Source organism: Solea solea, chromosome 19, assembly GCF_958295425.1.
Source record: "Solea solea chromosome 19, fSolSol10.1, whole genome shotgun sequence".
NCBI classification, from domain to species: domain Eukaryota; kingdom Metazoa; phylum Chordata; class Actinopteri; order Pleuronectiformes; family Soleidae; genus Solea; species Solea solea.
This window is the reverse complement of record NC_081152.1, coordinates 22,300,272-22,323,910: the sequence shown is the minus strand read 5'-3', so window position 1 is coordinate 22,323,910 and position 23,639 is coordinate 22,300,272. Positions and strand designations below refer to the sequence as shown.

At 41.8% G+C, this 23,639-nt stretch overlaps 1 protein-coding gene across 11 annotated transcripts in view; it reads left to right on the top strand.

Annotated features, from left to right (window-relative positions):
- vav2 (vav 2 guanine nucleotide exchange factor) overlaps positions 1–23,639 on the top strand; it is a 195,318-nt gene that overhangs the window by 131,645 nt on the left and 40,034 nt on the right. For all 11 annotated transcript variants that reach the window (XM_058616868.1, XM_058616869.1, XM_058616861.1 and 8 more), the window contains exons 3-4: positions 4,195–4,253; positions 12,271–12,339. In XM_058616868.1, coding sequence (XP_058472851.1) covers positions 4,195–4,253; positions 12,271–12,339 — 128 coding nt within the window. The remainder of the gene's footprint in view (positions 1–4,194; positions 4,254–12,270; positions 12,340–23,639) is intronic.

Here is a 23,639-nt window from a genome sequence, read left to right as displayed (position 1 = left end):
GGAGGTTGTGAAAGTGTGAATAGTTCATAAATATATCAGAATAATGGTCATGTGATGAATCTTTGTAGCTGGATTGTAACGCGTGCATTGATTCACCGCGAGCTCTCGTGGTGTCAGATGTAAACTGAATTGTCAGTCGCTGGCGTCTCCTGATGGACTGTCAATAATCCTCATGTGGACTTTCTTTTTTAGATTCTAATCAGATTTACAGCCCCGCCCTCCTGCAGTTGATGGCACATGGCACAGGTTTAAATTAGATTTGTTAGTGATGACCACGCAGAGCCAGTCCTGCCCCTGTGGACTCATAAGTTTAAGGCCATGTCCTGATATAACGATATATATCTCAATAGATTTGGATATAAAGCTGGAGAAAGCACTAAATAATACATTTATAAAATTCTATCCATAAATAAAAGATGTAAGTGTGATTTTAATGCACACGTCACAGGAGTGAGAAGACATTTCTACTTCCTCTGCAGAATCTGACATATTTTTCACATTATGTCACGAGAAGCTGACGTGAAACATGAAAACTGCAAAATGAGACATTTAATATTAATAGACTTTAAATGGTGACGTATGGAAGTCACACCAGGAAACTTAGTGCTGGCTGACACAATGATGTCTCTCTGGGCCAAACACACGGTGTTGGTTGGTGCTGTGCCGTGACAGTGCCGTGACAGTGCCATGGTGGTTCCTTGACCTTGCCATGACGGTGCCATGGTGGTGCCGTGCCGTGCCTGCCGTGACAGTGCCATGACGGTGCCATGGTGGTTCCGTGATGGTACCATGGTGGTGCCATGCCGTGACTGCCATGACGGTTCCATGGTGGTGCCGTGACAGTGCCATGGTGGTTCCGTGATGGTGCCATGGTGGTGCCGTGACGGTGCCATGGTGGTTCCGTGACGGTGCCGTGACAGTGCCATGACGGTGCCATGGTGGTTCTGTGACGGTGCCGTGACAGTGCCATGGTGGTGCCGTGACAGTGCCATGGTGGTGCCGTGATAACGCCGTGCCGTGACGGTGCCATGGTGGTTCTGTGACGGTGCTGTGACAGTGCCGTGACGGTGCCATGGTGGTGCCATGGTGGTGCCGTGACAGTGCCATGGTGGTACCGTGATGGTGCCGTGCCGTGACGGTGCCATGGTGGTTCTGTGACGGTGCCGTGATGGTGCCATGGTGGTGCAGTGATGGTGCCGTGACAGTGCCGTGACGGTGCCATGGTGGTGCCGTGCCGTGCCTGCCGTGACAGTGCCATGACGGTGCCATGGTGGTTCCGTGATGGTACCATGGTGGTGCCATGCCGTGACTGCCATGACGGTTCCATGGTGGTGCCGTGACAGTGCCATGGTGGTTCCGTGATGGTGCCATGGTGGTGCCGTGACGGTGCCATGGTGGTTCCGTGACGGTGCCGTGACAGTGCCATGACGGTGCCATGGTGGTTCTGTGACGGTGCCGTGACGGTGCCATGGTGGTGCCGTGACAGTGCCATGGTGGTGCCGTGATGACGCCGTGCCGTGACGGTGCCATGGTGGTTCTGTGACGGTGCTGTGACAGTGCCGTGACGGTGCAGTGACGGTGCCGTGACGGTGCCATGGTGGTGCTGCCGTGACAGTGCCGTGACGGTGCCATGGTGGTGCAGTGACGGTGCCGTGACAGTGCCGTGATGGTGCCATGGTGGTTCTGTGACGGTGCTGTGACAGGGCCGTGACGGTGCCATGGTGGTGCAGTGACGCAATCTGATAGAAATCTGCTAAAACCTAGCACAATGCATATTCTGTTGTTGTACAAGATTAATGTTTTATTGAGCGTTGTCCCTGTCTTGAAAAATAAATGACATTACATTACATGACTGTGATCTCTGTGCCTCAAAACCAGCAGCTTTGTTGCTCTGTGACCCTGACAAACCTGCCAGAAACCAGCTGTTTTCAGAGGAACCTGACCATGAAGGATTTCTTACCGTTCTGAAATGAATTTAGAATCAACATTGAAAGTGTGATCTTTTGTCCAGAGATGACTGATGTCTAACTCACTGATTAACGTCCAGTTAATTCATAGGTTTTTTACGTTTTTCTGTCTGTTACTGCTCCACAAAAACACTGTAGGTGAATAAGAGAGCAGAAAAAGACCTGTTAGCTGTGATCCCTCACTGCAGCGCGGCCTGGTGGCCACATGCCACCAAACAGCACACTGAGATTTATTTAACACCCAAACCACTGAGGCTTAATGTGCATCCTTTCTCCTTCTTTGTGTGTGTGTGTCTCTCTCTCTCTGTCTCTCTGTCTCTCTGTGTGTGTCTCTCTCTCTCTCTCTGTCTGTCTCTCTGTCTCTCTGTGTGTGTGTCTGTCTGTCTGTCTGTCTGTCTGTCTGCAGAGAGCAGTCAGAGTGCATATTAAGGAGGTGTGTAATGGTAGAGTGGACACATATTGGAGTCATTAAGCATGAACATGACGGTCTATCACACGGGTCTTTAGCGACGCTGTGATCATAGAGAGAGCGACGGCCGCGCTGAGGCTGTTCCACCACAGCTCAGCTCTCTGTTCAACACCAGAACACAGTGAAAGGTTCTGGTCAACACCACTTCACTCTCAAGTGCTGCACAGTGCTGAGGTGGTGTGGCCTTCTCTTCACAGCAGTGAAACACGACGAGCTCTGTGAGGACGTTTGATGAGAGGCTGTGGATTCTGCACCTGCTCACAGAAACAGAGGTTGAGATAACAATTGTCTCCTCCTGTCAACGAGGCATCTGGCTTTGTCACGGTGCTGCAGGAGGAAATACACCCAGGAGACGCTGATGAGGCGTGGAGCGGCACTCTGTGTGTGTGTGTGCGTGCGTGCGTGTGTGTGTGTCTGTGTGTGTGTGTGTGTGGAGGTTTCCTCAGCCTCCTGCACGAGCCTGTGTAGAACCAGTGAGCGCACCATCTGTAGTCTTCAGCCGTAAACTCACTCACATCACCAAAGAAGCAGGAAGTCAAAGTTTAAAGGTCACAACACACGAGAGTTTAGGTAAAGTAAGGACCGGATTCAAACAAACTCATATTCCACTTCATAAAATCCTCAGATTTTATTAAATGCCAGTTTATGTATTTTATGCACAAATCTCGAGAGACTACAACAATCACGTGAGATTTGGCTGTGATTGTCTCCCATGACAACAAACTATTTGCTCCAGTGAAGCTAACAGCTAAGCTAACAGTGTTTAGATTTGTTTGTTACTTCTTCTTCTTTGTTGACGTGATATAGTTTGTTTTTCTTCATGATTGTCAGCACATAACATAGTGTATGTAGTTAAGTAGTGTTTTTTCTACAAATCACTTCTTACTTTGAGTATTTTAAGTAGTAATCACTACTTTAAGTAGTTTAAGTAGTAATGACTACTTTAAGTAGTTTAAGTAGTAATCACTACTTTAAATAGTTTAAGTAGTAATCACTACTTTAAGTAGTTTGTTGATTTAACGTAAATTAGGGGGCAAACGCAAATGTTTTGAGACTTGCTGGCGTTTAGGGACTTGCCAGGTTTTTGGGACTTGCCGGCATTTTGGGACTTGCTGGCGTTTTAGGTGTTGTCGGGTTTTTGGGACTTGCCGGCAATTTAGGACTTGCTGGCGTTTTAGGTGTTGTCGGGTTTTTGGGACTTGCTGGCATTTTGAGACTTGCCGGCGTTTTGGGACTTGCTGGCATTTTGGGACTTGCTGGAATTTTGGGACTTGCTGGCATTTTGGGACTTGCCAGCGTTTTGGGATTCGCCGGCATTTTGGGACTTGCTGGTGTTTTGGGACTTGCCAGCGTTTTGGGACTTGCCGGTGTTTTGGGACTTGCCAGCGTTTTGGGACTTGCCGGCGTTTTGGGACTTGCTGGCATTTTGGGACTTACCAGCGTTTTGGGATTTGCTGTCATTTTGGGACTTGCCAGTGTTTTGGGACTTGCCAGCGTTTTGGGACTTGCTGGCATTGGCTAGGAATTCACAGCATTTGTGAATAGGCAGCTCGTTCCACCTCCTGCATGTGTTGGTGTTGGGTCGTTCCAGTGTGTTTGCCCCTGTCGGCCACCTTTTGTTATATTTTCCTTGACTGATGACTGACTCCATGTTTTTAAACAACACAATTTAATGACATTACAATTGTGTTTCATGTTAAATGAGTGAACTGAAAATATAAAATAAATATTAAGAGTTTGTGTGTTTGTTTGTTTCAGGTGATCTCTGCTCTGTCGAGGATTTCTCACCACAGCATCGCACAGAACAAAGGCATCAGGTTTGTGTTCACTCTGTCATTCATCATGTGATCATAGCTCATAGCTGTGTGAATCTGATATTTACTCTATTAAATGTGAGCTGACCATTTTAAAGCGGCTTTACATTTCGCAGGTAATGAGCTGCAGCTCGCCGCCGCTGTTATCGAGCAGGACGTGAAATTCACGTTGAGACTTTTCCGCCTGTCACTCAAACTGAGCAGACGCTGCTGTCACCTTTTTTCTCAGATAATGACGGAGCTGAGAAAATGGTTCACTCTGTTTTTATCAGGCCTGGAATGTTCCTCTGATTTCTCTTCATTTGCTCAATCTGCTCGCAGCTCGGTGGCTCAGCGGCGCCACATAAAAGCCATTTCATCCATTTGAGTAATGAGTTGATGGACCGTGGCCATTAGGAGCCGTGCCAGGAAATGAGGGGAGGAGAGAGGGAGACAAAGACAGTGTTAATAAAAACAACCTGCTGACCGTTGGCTCATTCACTCTGGTGTCAGAAATCAATGCTGTGGGACCTGAGTGTAAACGCTGCTTCACACTCTTTAACCCCGACTCACTTTAAATTCACCAGTAAACGCTCAGCTCCGCCCACTGAGGGTCACAGGGTACGACCAAGATGGAGTCAGCGTCCTTTAACTGAAGGACAAGCACATGACTGTGGACATGTTCTCCTGTCAGGCCCTGAGGTGACCCTGACCTCTGACCTTTGACCCTGCTTTTGCTGGGAAATGATTGAACTCAGATTGTGACTCTATAAAGTAAAGTCATATTGGACAAGAAATCCTGACATTACATTATTCTTCCTGTTCATACATCCTACCTACAAACCTATATCATCGCTTTCTACCTGCCTACTGACCTTACCTCCTACCTACCTTACCTCCTAAGACCTTCATGTCTACCAACCTACTGCACACGCAGGATCAACAAACTGACATAGTGGTCATTGTGTTGTTTTGTGATTCACAGTATGTGCAGTAGATCTGATCATGTTTGCGTCTTAACTACAACACAACACAACAGGCACGCTGCACACACTTGTTTGGGCTAAAGAGTAGTAGCTAACGTTGTGTTGTGAGTGGATGGCGAGCGCTGTGCGCTTCTCCGTCTCCAAGCGGGCTCTCCGTATCCAACGCAGCCTGGATCATTTGTCCACGCACTCCCCACATCCAAGTCATGATGTCTGCAGTGTTACCAACCAAGCTGGCAGACCCCCCAACCGTAGTGAGGAGACCACCCAAGACCGCTAGCTCCTTTAGCTCGGATTAGCTCGCTTTATTCACACACTGCAGGCTGATACACAGCCTCTCTTATTATTGTGCGGCTCTCACAATAAGAGGAATAAGTCACAATATGCAGGTGACAGAGATATTGTCTCAATAAAAAAACATCTGCACAAAGCAAGCAGATCCACTTTTCTATGTTGATAAGAGCATTAAAATGAGAAGAAATAATGGGACACAAAGAAATCAAGGGACATTTACAATAGATACAAATGTTAACTATGACATTAATGCGATTTATCGTGATTACAACAATCCACAGATTCAGTGATAATATCTGGAGATGAAATAGATCCTTCGAGTCGTTCGTGTGCTTCAGGCTTCGCAGTCGTGAACAAAGACGTGGAGAATGAGAGACGAGGTCCGAGGCTCTCTGGTTTAGCATGAACGCAGCATTTACACAACACGGATGTTCACTGACCTCAGATGACCTTTTTTAAAGGTTCTCCTCTGCGGTGACAAAGGTCAGCTGCAGACAAACGTCCACGGACCTGACAGACGTTTTCTGTCTCGCTCCACAGCTCCGGTCAGTGGCGTACACGCCTGACCACACACACACACACACACACACACACACACACACACACACACTGCCCTGCAGGTCCGCTTCATGAAGGCACCACAGCTTTTACAGCTTTTACAGCTTATGATTAAGACGTCAAAGTATCATAAAGACAATTGAACGAAATAAAGGTGATAATAAGTTTTTTTATGTTGCCTTTTATTAAATATAAAGTTCAGAGTTCATTTAAAACTGAATCTACACGTCTGAAATTCTCATGTAAAGACAAATGAAAACAGGGTCACGTTAGTGATAATTGGAAGAATAATAATATATTAATCAAAGTTTCAGAGTGGTTTTAAAAACATGAATCGAAATCAAAATCGAATAAAAGCAGAGTTTAAAAAAAAAACCTGATGTAGAAGTGAAAAATAGAGACAATGAGATATGATCATTTTTAATCTGAACGGAGCTTCAGTTCATGTCGCAGGTCAGCGTGAGTTCAGCTTTAAGAATACACTCAGATTCTGTGTTTAATGCCTCGAACTGGGCTGAGAGTCTGGAGGGTGAAGCAAAGTCAGCACCGGAATGTTATCAGGAAAGTTTCCTGAAATCTTACTGTCAACTTTACTGACTCAACCACAGCAGAGGACACACACACACACACACACACGCACACACACACGCACACGCACACGCACACACACACACACACACACACACAGTTGTAATTGCTCAGGTTAAAGTCAGTGACGGCAGAAGCTGCTGCTGTTAAATCTCTGTGAAATGTTACCACGGGCGACATCATCGACGTTCTGTTGCCGAACATTGATCTGGACACTGACGACTGACGACTGACGACACACGACACTGACGGCACAGACGACACTGACGGCACTGACGACACTGACGGCACAGACGACACTGACGGCACAGACGACACTGACGGCACAGACGACACTGACGACTGACGACACTGACGGCACAGACGACACTGACGACTGACGGCACTGACGACACTGACGGCACAGACGACACTGACGGCACAGACGACACTGACGGCACAGACGACACTGACGACTGACGACACTGACGGCACAGACGACACTGACGACTGACGGCACAGACGACACTGACGGCACAGACGACACTGACGACTGACGACACTGACGGCACTGACGACACTGACGGCACTGACGGCACTGACGACTGACGACACTGACGACTGACGACAGACGACACTGACGACAGACGACACTGACGGCACAGACGACACTGACGACAGACGACACTGACAGCACAGACGACACTGACGACTGACGACACTGACGGCACAGACGACACTGACGACTGACGGCACAGACGACACTGACGGCACAGACGACACTGACGACTGACGACACTGACGGCACTGACGACACTGACGACTGACGACACTGACGACAGACGACACTGACGACAGACGACACTGACGGCACAGACGACACTGACGGCACTGACGACACTGACGGCACAGACGACACTGACGGCACAGACGACACTGACGACTGACGGCACAGACGACACTGACGGCACAGACGACTGACGACACTGACGGCACTGACGACACTGACGACTGACGACACTGACGACAGACGACACTGACGACAGACGACACTGACGACAGACGACACTGACGACAGACGACACTGACGACTGACGACACTGACGGCACTGACGACACTGACGACTGACGACACTGACGACTGACGACACTGATGACACTGACGACTGACGACTGACGACTGACGACACAGACGACACTGACGACACTGACGACTGACGACTGACGACACAGACGACACTGACGGCTGTTCACTGTGATCAGACTGTGTCAGTGTTTCCTCTGTGTTGGTTCATCATCTACATTATTCTACAAATGTTTTTGCACAGCATGACGTCGTGTGTGCGATTCTTGTTTTAATTTCCCCTCTAAAAGATGCAAGAATTAAATATTAATGTATAAAATGTGACAGTAACAGTATCTGAAGCTGTGTCTGTGACAGATTTAACTTTCACTGAAAAACAAGCGTCAGTGGCAGGTTTTTTTTTTTTTTTTCCTCCTCTCTGATCCTCTGTCGTGTCGCGACCTCGTGTTCTCGCCTCTCTGTGTCGACGACACTGAACCTTCTGTCTGCGTCTCACGGCTTATGTCCTCTTCTGTCTCCACTGTCCTCAGCTCGGTCTCAGGCTTCATCCCTGATCTGCGTCACAGTGAACGTGAGGATCAGGGACACAGAGTGTGAGAGACACGCGTTTGAGTTCAGATCAAAGGAAATGGTGTGATTTGAATGAGTTTGAACTCTGGGAAACATGAAGACGTCCAACGACTGTCACTGTCTGTTAGTGAAGAAACACTTGTGACTGATCATGGAGCCTGAAATACAGACCCTTCACTTTAGCATTTCTCTAAAGTCAATAATAAACAGAGGCTTTTTTGTGATCTTTCTGCTTCTTAAATGTGAATATTTTCTGATTTCTTTGCTCCATAAAACAAAGAAATCATTCAAACATTTTATCAACAAAACAACAACAAGTGTTTCCAGTGAACAAATCAAACACACGTATGAAGCTCCGCCCCCTCACGCCACTGACTGTCAGGGTTGCAATGGTCACGTGACTCATCCACGCCTCCTTTTTTATTCATGCAGACTGAACATGTGTGGCGTGCGCTAATTTCACACGGAAACGATGTGAGGAGAATTTACTCGTGCCAAGAAAAGAAAGAGAGATAAAAAGGGAGAAGCTTTTAGTGGGAACACACACACACACACACACACACACGCACACACACACACGCGCGCACACACACACACACACGCACACACACAGGACAGGAGGAAGCAGAAGCTGCATCAGGAGCAGCAGCGATTTATGGAGCTGAGCGGAAACAAGGACGAGCTGTGGGACGTGAAACTGCGTCTCCACACTGTTGTTGTGCAGTTTCACTCTGTGCAACAACATCAGCCAAGAGAAGAGGACAAGTTTGGCTTTAACAGGAGAAGGCAGGAGAGTGAGGACACACATGTTTCCTTCACCTTTATTTAAACCATATTCACGGTCAATAATCCAGCCTGTAATCTGTCAGTGAGAGATGATGATGAATTATACTAACTCTTATACGGAAAGACAGCGGAAACATTTCAGATGTTTTAATTTTACCTTAAAAAGCACATGTTTCCCCTTAATGACAGCTGACTGGAGGTTAAACAGATGCTGGCTACATTTAAAAACTACACACACACACACACACACACAGTTTTCTTTATTCTAAATGTTTAGTTTATTCCATAATCAGTTAATCTGTGGATTATTCTCTCCATTAATCAATGAGTTGTTTGCTTCAGAAAATATTGATCAGTGAGATTAGTGCGATTAATCACGAGTTAACTATGACAGTAATGCAATTAATCACGAGTTAACTATGACATTAATGCGATTAATCGCGAGTTAACTATGACAGTAATGCAATTAATCACGAGTTAACTATGACATTAATGCGATTAATCACGAGTTAACTATGACAGTAATGCGATTAATCGCGAGTTAACTATGACATTAGTGCGATTAATCGCGAGTTAACTATGACATTAATGCAATTAATCGCGAGTTAACTATGACATTAGTGCGATTAATCACGAGTTAACTATGACATTAATGCGATTAATCGCGAGTTAACTATGACATTAATGCGATTAATCGCGAGTTTACTATGACATTAATGCGATTGATTGCGAGTTAACTATGACAGTAGTGCAATTAATCACGAGTTAACTATGACATTAATGCGATTGATCGCGAGTTAACTATGACATTAGTGCGATTAATCGCGAGTTAACTATGACATTAATGCAATTAATCGCGAGTTAACTATGACATTAGTGCGATTAATCACGAGTTAACTATGACATTAATGCGATTAATCGCGAGTTAACTATGACATTAATGCGATTAATCGCGAGTTTACTATGACATTAATGCGATTGATTGCGAGTTAACTATGACAGTAGTGCAATTAATCACGAGTTAACTATGACATTAATGCGATTGATCGCGAGTTAACTATGACATTAATGCGATTAATCGCGAGTTAACTATGACATTAATGCGATTGATCGCGAGTTAACTATTAGAGATGTTCCGATACTATTTTTTCCCTCCCGATACCGATTCCGATACTTGTGCTGTGGGTATCGGCCGATACAGAGTACCGATACCGATACCAGTGTGTTTATAAAAAGAAATATATCATACTATGCCTGTGATATGATTATCATTGGTGGTAAGGTTTGGCTCAGGTTAAACTCTCTGTAAAACATGAACAAATACAGCAAATGGACACCATTTATTTTTACCAGTGATATGTTATTTTGTTTTTTAGCTTTTACGTTTGTTTTGACTCTGGTCCACACACCGCAGCACTGGCAGCGCAACTGTTTCGAGAGCAGCGAAGAAGAACCGTGTCAGAGCTAACGGAGCTCTAATAAATTACGTGGTATCGGATCGGTGCATGGACTCCGGTACTCGCCGATACCGATGCCCACATTTTCGGCAGTATCGGAGGCATTTCCGATACTGGTATCGGAATCGGAACAACTCTATTAACTATGACATTAGTGCGATTGATCGCGAGTTAACTATGACATTAATGCGATTGATCACGAGTTAACGATGACATTAACGCGATTAATCGCGAGTTAACTATGACATTAGTGCGATTGATCGCAAGTTAACTATGACATTAACGTGATTGATCACGAGTTAACGATGACATTAACGTGATTGGTCACGGGTTAACGATGACATTAACGTGATTGATCGCGAGTTAACGATGACATTAACGCGATTGATCGCGATTGAATATTTGAATTGTTTGACAGCACTGATACAAGCTCACATTTAACAGAACACAACACAACAGTCCACACACGGGAAGTCCGAAATACTTTATAGATTCATGGGGAAAATGAGGTTATAAAAACAAATCATATTTTGTTAATCAGATGTGTAACAGACACACACACACACACACACACACAGTGGTGGTGAAGAGTCAGGAGACGTCTCATCAGAGGAGACCTGATGAAATTATCAACACGCTAAAATTACACCTGGTGGCGCCGTTACAGAGAAATGAAAGTGTCAGAACAGAACGAGCGCTCGTCTCCACAAACGACTGTGTAATTAAAGTCAGCCCTGTGGGACGCCATTAATAACTTATAATATACAGCTCATTTCATTGGAGGGCGGCGTCAGATGTGGGAGTGTTACTGCCCTCTCGAGGAAACTCCCTCATAACACTGTGAGCTTTCACTCGCTTATTATTTTTCATATTAAACTCCTGAAGCTGCAGAAGTTTCCCCTAAAGTTACACGAGTTAAAGGAGCATTATGTAAAAGAATATATTCATGTTTTAAAGCTGGAGTGTGTGAGGTTTGTTTCACTCTTTCAGCTCCACATGACTCTGTGTGTGTGTGTGTGTGTGGGTCACTCGTGTCTGTGGAGACACAGGGCGATGGAGACACAAGTAAAACAACTTCTGCGCGAGTCAACTGAAAAACATGAGTGAGGTGAAGTGATGGATGTTAAAGGAGAACTTTAAGTTAAGTTAAGTTAAGTTAAGACATTAGCAGTGCTTTGGTAACAAAAGTTACATAGTGGAGCTTTAAGTGATAATATGATGATGTCATCAGAGATTAAGAACAAACACAATGATTTTCATGTGCGGGCTACAAACTGTTTATGGTTTTGTTATTTGGCTCCGCCCACCACCACCTCCCACCCAATCACACACCAGCTTAATATAATCTTTTGCTTTTGCAATGTGACAGAAGTCAAGTGAAACTTATTTAAGTGTAAATAATTAAAGAACAAACAGCCGCTGTGTATTTAAATAAGTCATTTATGCACAAGATAAAAAAATTGAACTTTATTAACTATTTGAAGTGATTTTCTATCTATCTATCTATCTATCTATCTATCTATCTATCTATCTATCTATCTATCTATCTATCGTTGTCATCACTGATGTGTTTTGTTGATTCAGTTTGTGATGAAATGTTTCCTGTTGTTGTGCAGCAGAGGAACAGAGTGACAAACTGACAGATGAACAGACTTTACCTGTCCTCTCCTCACTCACTCACTCACTCACTGTCTCACTCTCTCTGTGTGTGTGTGTGTGTGTGTGTGTGTGTGTTTCAGGCCGTTTCCATCAGAGGACACTGCTGTAAATGAAGATGACGTGTATCGCAGCCTTGAGGAGCTGGCAGAGTGAGTTTACCTTCCACTAACAAACACCCACACTCTGCTCTCATGTCACCTACGAGGACACGGTTCACATCCATGAGTCTGAGAAAAAAACTCTGACTCTGACTTAAAACTGTTCACAGGTGATGAATCAACTACAAATGTTCCAAATGTTCACCTCAACGTTAACAAATAAACCAGTTTTATTTTATTATTCACACACACAGCTCATGTGTGTGTGTGTGTGTGCAGGAGTTTCCTTAGCTTCAGACGAGTGAACCTGAAAGTGAAATTGGTAAACGTGAGTAAGTGCATCATCAGATCATCAGAAGTGTGGATGGCAGGTGTTACCATAGCAACGGCTGCCACCTGCATGAGCAGCCCCTCACATCAAAAGTCACCTGATCTGATTATACAATTAAACCATTTCAAAGATATCAATCATTTCAGATATCGTCATGAAACTGTTGTTCTGTTGCAATGTTACAATAGGACAATGTTACAATAGGACAATGTTACAATAGGACAATGTTACAAAAGGACAATGTTACAGTAAATGAAAAACAGCACTGAAAAATCTTCTACTCATGGATATAGTATACATACATATATGTATATATATACATATGTATGTCTATATTTGATCTAAATGGGTGTAAAATGACAAAAGAACAGCTGATTTAGCTGCAGATAAGAGACTGCTTATATCTGAGCAAACTGCAGCAACACTGTTGGTGTTGTTGTAAATCTGGCATTTCATCAGGATTTTAAGTGACTCTTTGGATTAAAAGTATACGTATATATAAAGTATATATAGTATAAGTGTGTTAATGAAGTGATGTTAATGTGAACAAATGAAATAAAACCTGGACTCCTCGTGCACAGGAAACACCTGTGGTGATCGCCGCCTCTTTCAATTTCCTGTAACGGCCTAATTACATAAGCGCGGAGGCCTCGTGTCTCTGCCCGTTGCCATGGTGACAGCAGCTCTGCTGCCTGAGTGCGTGGCCTGGAGACGAGGGTTTTCTTTGGTGGAAATGATAGGAGAGGCGTGCGTGGAGTGGGCGGCGGTGCCCGGCAGTGACAGCAGCCACAGACTCAGATTAATGGAGAATTGTTAGTTAACTGCTCTGAGACGAGTGTCATTCATCACAGGCAGAGAGAGAGAGAGATACTGTAAACGCCTGCTGAATACATCAGAGCAGCAGCAGGTTAATGCTGGATTATCCAAACATGCAGCGCTGCAGTGAGATTATATCACCGGGCTTTACCTTGAAAATGTGACACGGATGTGAGGTGAAAGGTGACACTGCTCATTCACGTTATAATATACGATGGAGTATTAGGCCCACATTAAGAAAAAAAAAATTCACAGACTTCGAGATTAGAGTCGTAAATTTATGAGAATAGAGTCGTAAATTTACGAGATTAAAGTCCTAAATTTACGAGATTAAAGTCGTAAATTTACGAGATTAAAGTCGTAAATTTTACAAGAATAAAGTCCTAAATTTACAAGACTAAAGTCGTAAATTTACAAGATTAAAGTCCTAAATTTACAAGATTAAAGTCCTGAATTAACAAGTTTAAAGTCCTAAATTTACAAGAATAAAATCCTAAATTTACGAGAATAAAATCCTAAATTTACAAGAATAAAGTCTTAAATTTACAAGAATAAAGTCCTAAATTTACAAGAATAAAGTAGTAAATTTACAAGAATAAAGTCCTAAATTTACAAGATTAAAGTCCTAAATTTATGAGAATAAAATCCTAAATTTACGAGAATAAAGTCTTAAATTTACAAGAATAAAGTCCTAAATTTACAAGAATAAAGTAGTAAATTTACAAGAATAAAGTTCTAAATTTACAAGATTAAAGTCCTAAATCCTAAATTTACCAGAATAAAGTCCTAAATTTATGAGATTAAAGTCCTAAATCCTAAATTTACCAGAATAAAGTCCTACATTTACGAGATTAAAGTCCTAAATCCTAAATTTACCAGAATTAAGTCCTAAATTTACCAGAATAAAGTCCTAAATTTATGAGAATAAAGTCCTAAATCTGCTTCTTTCTGCGGAAAAGATGTGTTTTCTTCTCTCTAAAACAACAGGTCAGAATATCACAACCTTATTCTGGTAAATTTACAACTTTAATCACATAAATTTACGACTTTAATCTTGTAAATTAAGACTTTATTCTCACAACTTTAATCTCATAAATTTCCATCGTAATAATATGACAATCTGAACATAAACGTATAAAAAAACCTGTATTTAACCATCATGAGTAAAGAGGTTAATGAAAAAAAAACTTTTAACTTAATATCTGGATTGAAATCATCTGATTTTAATGATTTAAATTCATCATTTCTGAGTTCAGACGACATTCCTGAAGTCGGAATTCCAACTCGAAACCTCGGTGACGTCACTCCCAGGTCTGACTTCCTAGTTCTGAGTCAAATAGAACTCAGCATACAGTTTCTTTAGTTTGTGGAAGTTGTCTCACGAACAGAGTTTTATTTCCATACATTTGTATCAAAGTATCAAAGGAAACTGTTTGTGTCTCTGAAGGTTTAACCAACTCAAATGTAAAAGAGACAGAATAAACAGTGAAGGCAGTGATGCACTTTCACAGCTTTACAGTGAAATTCGTCCCTCCACTAAATAATAGAGTGAATGTTGATATTTTGCTATTGTCAAACCTCAGGATTATTATGGGATGTCAGGATTATTATTGGATGTCACAGCTCACACACGTGGAAACACTGCCATGATTGTCTTTCATGATCTTTTATTCATGTTTTTGTTCTTCTCTTTCATTTTTAGTTATTCTGATCTTCTGCCATGGAAATAAAACTGAACTGAATTATTTACCATTGAACATAACGTATGTTTACATACGTACATGTACATTCATGTACATACATGTACGTATGTAAACATACAGTGTGATGCTTTTATTTGACAGGGACTTTAGTCTCACAGCAGGAAACAGAGGAAAACATATTAAAACAACACAGACAAATCAAATAAAGCACGTCTTTTATGGACAAAAGCAACAACTATAGCAAATCTGAGGTAAAACAATCATTATAGAAATATAGATATAGTTTAATGTCACTATTGAGGAAAATGATACTGTGATACATATTATAGGTATTCACTAAGATAAAAACAGCTGATTCAACATTTCCTTTAATGTTGCGAGTTTGCAAAAATGTAAACAAACAAAAATGCAGCGCAAAGCTCAGTGAACGCAGAAGAATCTATAAGATAAATGTAGTAATAACGATAATATCCTCACAGGAACTGAGTTTATGAAGACGAACAGTTAATGAACATGAAGAGTTTATGAACATGAAGAGTTTAGAAATATGAAGAGTTTAGAAATATGAAGAGTTTATGAACATGAAGAGTTTAGAAATATGAAGAGTTTATGAATATGAAGAGTTTATGAAGATGAAGAGTTTATGAACATGAAGAGTTTATGAAGATGAAGAGTTTATGAAGATGAAGAGTTTATGAAGATGAAGAGTTTATGAACATGAAGAGTTTATAAATATGAAGAGTTTATGAACATGAAGAGTTTATGAAGATAAAGAGTTTATGAATATGAAGAGTTTATGAACATGAAGAGTTTAGAAATATGAAGAGTTTATGAAGATGAAGAGTTTATGAACATGAAGAGTTTATGAACATGAAGAGTTTATGAATATGAAGAGTTTATGAACATGAAGAGTTTATGAACATGAAGAGTTTATGAATATGAAGAGTTTATGAAGATGAAGAGTTTATGAATATGAAGAGTTTATGAACATGAAGAGTTTATAAATATGAAGAGTTTATGAACATGAAGAGTTTATGAAGATAAAGAGTTTATGAATATGAAGAGTTTATGAACATGAAGAGTTTATGAACATGAAGAGTTTAGGAAGATGAAGAGTTTTTGAACATGAAGAGTTTATGAACATGAAGAGTCGTTCTCTTGTCATTCTCTTATTGTTCTCCAGTCGTTCTCTTGTCGGTCTCCTGTTGTTCTCCAGTCGTTCTCCTGTTGTTCTCCAGTCGTTCTCTTGTCGTTCTGCAGTCATTCTCCTGTTATTCTCCAGTTGTACTCTCGCAGTTCTCCAGTCGCTCTCTTGTCGTTCTCCAGTCGTTCTGCAGCCATTCTCTTGTTGTTCTCCTGTCATTCACTTGTCGTTTTGAAGTCATTCTCTTGTCATTCTCCTGTCGTTCTCCTGTTGTTCTCCAGTCTTCTCTTGTCGTTCTCCAGTTGTTCTCCTGTCGTTCTCCTGTCGTTCTGCAGTCATTCTCTTGTTGTTCTCCTGTCATTCTCCAGTCGTTCTCCAGTCATTCTCCAGTTGTTCTGCAGTCGTTCTCCTGTTGTTCTCTTGTCGTTCTGCAGTGATTCTCCTGTTGTTCTTACAGTTGTTCTCTTGTCGTTCTGCAGTCATTCTCTTGTTGTTCTCCTGTCGTTCTCTTGTCGTTCTGCAGTCATTCTCCTGTCGTTCGCTTGACGTTCTGCAGTGATTCTCCTGTCGTTCTCCAGTTGTTCTCTTGTCATTCTGCAGTCATTCTCTTGTTGTTCTCTTGTCGTTCTCTTGTCGCTATGCAGTCATTCTCTTGTTGTTTGCTTGTCGTTCTGCAGTGATTCTCCTGTCATTCTCCTACCATTCTCTTGTCGTTCTGCAGTCATTCTGTGGTTGTTCTCCTGTAGTTCTCCAGTCATTCTCTTGTTGTTCTCTTGTCGTTCTGCAGTCATTCTGCAGTCATTCTCCTGTTGTTCTCCTGTTGTTCGCGTGTCGTTCTCCAGTTGTTCTGTTGTCGTTATGCAGTCATTCTCTGGTCGTTGTCCTATCGTTGTCCAGTCGTTCTGCAGTCATTCTCTTGTTGTTCTCCTGTCGTTCTCTTGTTGTTCTGCAGTCATTCTCCTGTTGTTCTCCTGTTGTTCGCTTGTCGTTCTCCAATTGTTCTGTTGTCATTATGCAGTCATTCTCTGGTTGTTCTCCTGTCGTTGTCCTGTCATTGTCCTGTCGTTCTCTTGTCATTCTGCAGTCATTCTCCTGTTGTTCTCCTGTCGTTTGCTTGTTGTTGTGCAGTGATTCTCCTGTTGTTCTCCAGTCGTTCTCTTGTCATTCTCCTGTTGTTCTACAGTCGTTCTCTTGTCGTTCTGCAGTCCTTCTCTTGTTATTCTCCTGTCGTTCTCTTGTCGTTCTGCAGTGATTCTCCTGTCGTTCTCTGGTTGTTCTCCTGTCATTCTCCAGTCGTTATCTTTGTCATTCTCCTGTTATTCTCCTGTTCTCCAGTCGTTCTCTTGTCGTTCTCCAGTCGCTCTCTTGTCATTCTGCAGTCATTCCCTTGTCGTTCTGCAGTCATTCTCCTGTCTTTTGCTTGTCGTTCTGCAGTGATTCTCCTGTCGTTCTCCAGTCGTTCTCTTGTCATTCTGCAGTCATTCTCTGGTTGTTCTCCTGTTGTTCTCCTGTTGTTCTCTTGTCGTTCTGCGGTCATTCTCTTGTTGTTCTCCTGTCGTTCTCTTGTCGTTCTGCAGTCATTCTCCTGTCGTTCGCTTGTGGTTCTGCAGTGATTCTCCTGTCGTTCTCCTGTTGTTCTCTTGTCGTTCTCTTGTTGTTCTCTTGTCATTCTGCAGTCATTCTCTTGTTGTTCTCTTGTCGTTCTCTTGTCGCTATGCAGCCATTCTCCTGTTGTTTGCTTGTCGTTCTGCAGTGATTCTCCTGTCATTCTCCTACCATTCTCTTGTCGTTCTGCAGTCATTCTCTGGTTGTTCTCCTGTCGTTCTCCAGTCGTTCTCTTGTTGTTCTCTTGTCGTTCTGCAGTCATTCTGCAGTCGTTCGCTTGTCATTCTGCAGTGATTCTCTTGTTGTTCTCCTGTCGTTCTCTTGTCGTTCTGCAGTCATTCTCCTGTCGTTCGCTTGTCGTTCTGCAGTGATTCTCCTGTCGTTCTCCTGTTGTTCTCTTGTCGTTCTCTTGTTGTTCTCCTGTCGTTCTCCTGTCGTTCTCTTGTCGTTATGCAGTGATTCTCCTGTCATTTTCCTACCATTCTCTTGTCGTTCTGCAGTCATTCTCTGGTTGTTCTCCTGTCGTTCTCCAGTCGTTCTCTTGTTGTTCTCCTGTCGTTCTCTTGTCGTTCTGCAGTCATTCTCCTGTTGTTCTCCTGTTGTTCGCTTGTCGTTCTCCAGTTGTTCTGTTGTCGTTATGCACTCATTCTCTGGTTGTTCTCCTGTCGTTCTCCAGTCATTCTCTTGTTGTTCTCCTGTCGTTCTCTTGTCGTTCTGCAGTCATTCTCCTGTTGTTCTCCTGTCGTTCGCTTGTCATTCTGCAGTCGTTGTCTTGTCGTTCTCCAGTCGCTCTGTGAAACCTCTGTTTCCTGTGTTTACAGTCTTTCTGATAAACTTTTCATCCAGAGAACACTTACACGTTGCAATATAAGCAAATTAAAAAAAAAGATATTTACGTTAATCAGCGTTGGAAGGTTAGTAAAAGGCTTAAAGTTAAGAAGTGCACAAAGTTTTAAGTTTTACTGTCAACTGTGAAGCTGGGAAACTTCATTGATTTCACAACATCGATGCTGACCACACATATGCTGCTGGTTATATATGTCTTTGAATATGAACGGCGCCTCCTGCTGGCAACGATGCGTTGCTTTGGTTGTGACGTGAGCTACAGGAGCTGATTTTGTGTCTTTAATTTGTCTGGAAGCTCAAAGTCTGGACAGCAGCTGCGGCTTTTCCAGGTTTTTAACGTGAAGGCATCGGCGTCCTCTTCTCTGTGTGACCTGTGCAGCTGCAGGAGCTGCAGGAGCTGCAGGAGCTGCAGGAGCTGCAGGAGCTGCAGGAGCTGCAGGAGCTGCAGGAGCTGCAGGAGCTGCAGGAGCTGCAGGAGCTGCAGGAGCTGCAGGAGCTGCAGAGGCTCGTTCTCACTGACTTAATCATGCTGCTCGTGACCTTTCACCAAGAACATGTCTGCAGTTAGTTCCAATAACAAGCAGAAACATAATTGATTCATCAGCAGCTTCTGTGTCTAATACAGCGGGACACACTCAGCAATAACCCTGCTCTCAAAGACTTATTAATTAGAATGAAATATTGATGCACACATGATTAACTATGAGCACATGACTGAGCTGCTGAGCGAGGGAAAAGCGACGCCACAGTCAGAGTCATCATGCCTTTTATGGCTCTTGTCTTTTTTAAGAGGAAGAATAAAACACAACAGCATGTTCGTTATAAAACTGCAATATTGTCATCTGAAATGTTTAGTGTGAGAAAATAAAGCTGCTTAAAAAATTACAGCCAACAATAAAGAATCAATAAAATGGCATCATTAAGTTTAGTGGAGAGACGACAGAGGACACTAACTGCTGCGCCAAGAAGAAATCCATGAAAATTGGATTTTGAGGTGAGATTTAAGAGCAGGATCAGGTCAGTGGAGCAAATGTTCAGCTGCTAAAGATCGACAGACGTCTTTTCACTCATTCTGGTGAACGTGTGAATCTCTGAGGACAGAGTGAGGCTCAGACGCTGCTTCACGTTTAACAGCTGGCATTTAGCTTTGACACTGAGTCGTTTTAGAGGTCACTGAGAGGTCACTGAGAGGTCACTGAGAGGTCACTTACCTCACTGATGATATTAACAATGTCATCAGAGGTGAGTTCATGTTGAAACTATTGACACTGGTGAAAATCACTTGATTAAATATCGCAAAGACAAAAATGTTGAATCTGATACAAACTAAAATCCTACGCATGTAGAAAAAATAAATGAAAAATAGAGAGAAATAATAAAACAGAAATGGCAAAACAAGGCCAAACTCTCATGTGTCAATAAGCGAATAATCATTTCAGTTTGTTTTGTTCTTGAAAAAGTAGTTACTTTCTAAATTTCTCAAACTCTGTGACTGGAAAAAGAACCTGCTGAAGCTTAAGACTAAATTCATTTATTAACTCATAATATCAACAACAAAAAAACATTTTTAAATCTCTTAAAGGAATGGAACCCAAATAGAAACCAGTACTGATCTTTATTAAGATATGAAGTTAATGTCCTGTGAGCTAGATGGAGTGTCTGGACAGTTAATATGTAAATAAATAGTGTGTAAATAAAGCGTATGTAGATAACCAGTATATGTAGATCATGCTGAACTGTGTGTGTGTGTGTGTGTGTGTGTAAAGGTCAGTGTGGGTGTAATTGAGGTCTCCTGGGTTAATGACAAACCTGCTCAGCACTTCCTCCTGTGGCTCAGTGCTGCCGTGTCACTACAGGCAGCAACTCCTGAGTCCAGTCCGCCTGGAATGACTCCATCCCAGAGTTGACAAAGCATGAAATGGGAGTGGATTGGAATGCACGTGCACTCTCTGTCGCTCCATTAATCCCTGAAGCAGGTTGACATTAAAAATCAATCGTTTCTAACACTCGCTGTGATTTAATCAGAGCTTTTTAATAGAACATATGAAACAATGCAAACTTAAAGATATGTTTAAAACTCTTTTTTTTTTAATTTGAGAATGATTTATTTTTTAATGGAGGCCGTTCTGTATGAAGTCCTTTATTAAAAGTCAATTTAGCGCTTATGCTCCTCGACTCTGGAACATTTAATTTTTGCTTTCTTTTAATCCTTTATTTCATTAAAAAAACATTATTAAATTATTTAGAAAACACTTTATTATAATTTATTTCAAAGTCCTTTAAAAATGCTGTAATTAACCATTAATAATTCACTTAAAATACCCTATAAGATCCTTACAAACAGAAATAACAGTGTTCATAAATGCATAATTAACACATTTCTTTGTCTCTTTATCTTTGTTTAAACGCTGACTCAGTGGTAAAATAGCATGAAGATTATTATTATTATGGTTAATTATTATTCCACTAAGTCAGTGGGTTTGGACGACGACCACCAAAGAAAATTCATTCAAAGAAAAGCAAACAATTAGAAAAAAGGAAAATATCAACATCCAGATCGCCGAGGATTTTCATTCAAATGTTGTTCAAAGCACAACTGGGACAAAGAGAGGAAGTGAAGACAATTAAGACAAAGATGATTAGAGAGAAATGAAGGAGGTTTTTAAACTTATCACGAATATCACTTTCCCGGCCCCGAGAAATCAAAGGCTCCTTTCTGTGGAGCTTCTCCAGAGGTCAGAGGTCAGAGCTACGAGGACGTTCTCCTCCCATGTTGCCTCCTCTTTTTCTTTTTCTTTTTACTTAATGAAGAAAGAGGAAGCTCATGTCTGACACTGAACTCAAACACCTCAATTAAAACTTCAAACACTTCCCTTCTTTATTTCATCATCAGGGACAGGAGGAATATTTCAGACTTAATCAGAAGCAGAGGTCACATCAGCACAAACCGAGTCAACAATTTATTATCATCATTATTTAGTTCAAAATGATGCAAGTTGAAGTTTCAATGAAGCCACTGCATGATTCAAATCACAGTATCGCTCATCATTTGTATTTGAATTAGAGTTGTTTTTCACTTTGACTGCTGCTTATTACTGTTACTGCTACTTAACGGCGAAGAAGGACGAGAAACAGACTAAATCGTGGCTGTTACAGCACAATCATGTAATTCTTAACAAAGACAGAGGCTTCTGGCTAACATGTTAGCATTTAAGCTAGTGGACTTTATCGATATCACGTTAGCATTTAAGATAGTGGACTTTGTCGATATCACGTTAGCATTTAAGCTAGTGGACTTTATCGATATCACGTTAGCATTTAAGCTCGTGGACTTTATCGATATCATGTTAGCATTTAAGCTAGTGGACTTTATCGATATCACGTTAGCATTTAAGCTTGTGGACTTTATCGATATCACGTTAGCATTTAAGCTTGTGGACTTTATCGATATCACGTTAGCATTTAAGCTCGTGGACTTTATCGATATCACGTTAGCATTTAAGCTAGTGGACTTTATCGATATCACGTTAGCATTTAAGCTCGTGGACTTTATCGATATCACGTTAGCATTTAAGCTAGTGGACTTTATCGATATCACGTTAGCATTTAAGCTTGTGGACTTTATCGATATCACGTTAGCATTTAAGCTTGTGGACTTTATCGATATCACGTTAGCATTTAAGCTAGTGGACTTTATCGATATCACGTTAGCATTTAAGCTTGTGGACTTTATCGATATCACGTTAGCATTTAAGCTAGTGGACTTTATCGATATCACGTTAGCATTTAAGCTTGTGGACTTTATCGATATCACGTTAGCATTTAAGCTTGTGGACTTTATCGATATCACGTTAGCATTTAAGCTCGTGGACTTTATCGATATCACGTTAGCATTTAAGCTAGTGGACTTTATCGATATCACGTTAGCATTTAAGCTTGTGGACTTTATCGATATCACGTTAGCATTTAAGCTTGTGGACTTTATTGATATCACGTTAGCATTTAAGCTTGTGGACTTTATCAAGATCTAAATCTTATACTTTATTAATCTCCTTAAGGAAATTATTATTTCTCTGCATTTGATCCATCCTTGAATTAGGAGCAGTGTGCCGCCACACTGAGTTGCGCCCAGGGGTTTGGGTACCTTGCTCAGGAGTACTCTAGCCCTTTTGACCTGGTACTTGAACCGGCGACCCTCCAGTTACAAGCCCAGTTCCCTTTCCACTTGGCCACGGGCTGACCCCGAATGTCATGCTAGCATTAACGATAGTTGACTGTATTGCTTACACGTTAGCATTTAAGCTTGCGGTCTCTATCGCTAGCGTGTAAGCATTTAAACTAGCTGATTTTATTGCTAATGTGTTAACATTTAAGCTAGCGGACTTTATCGCTAATGCGTTAGCATTTAAACTTTCTCCAGAATTATTGAACAACAAACGGATGGATTAGTTAGCGGCCCAAAAAAGTGTCAGGACATGAAAAATAACTGGACACCTTGAGTGGAACAGACACAGTAGTTACTGAGATGACGACATGAAGAAAGCTCCCCCAAACCTCTAATCTTCTTATGGGGTGAGTTTTCATTAACGTTGTTAAGCTACGTTACGTTAGTGTTCATTTGAAGTCACATACGTGTTTTTTCATGCTGGGCATTGTCTTTTAATAATCTACTAGAAAAACACATCATATTCATATAATAATATGTATTCTGAGGATCATAAAATGAAGGATGTTAGATTTTTAAGTCTGAATTATTTTATTTCTCTGTTTATTTGTTTATCAATGTTTTCTATTTCATTATATTCACAGCTGTACCTAAAATCTTATTTCAGCTGCTTTATGTGAGTTTCAATGAATGTAACTGTAAAAATTAGTTTCTAATATCATTTCATATCATTTGCAGGAT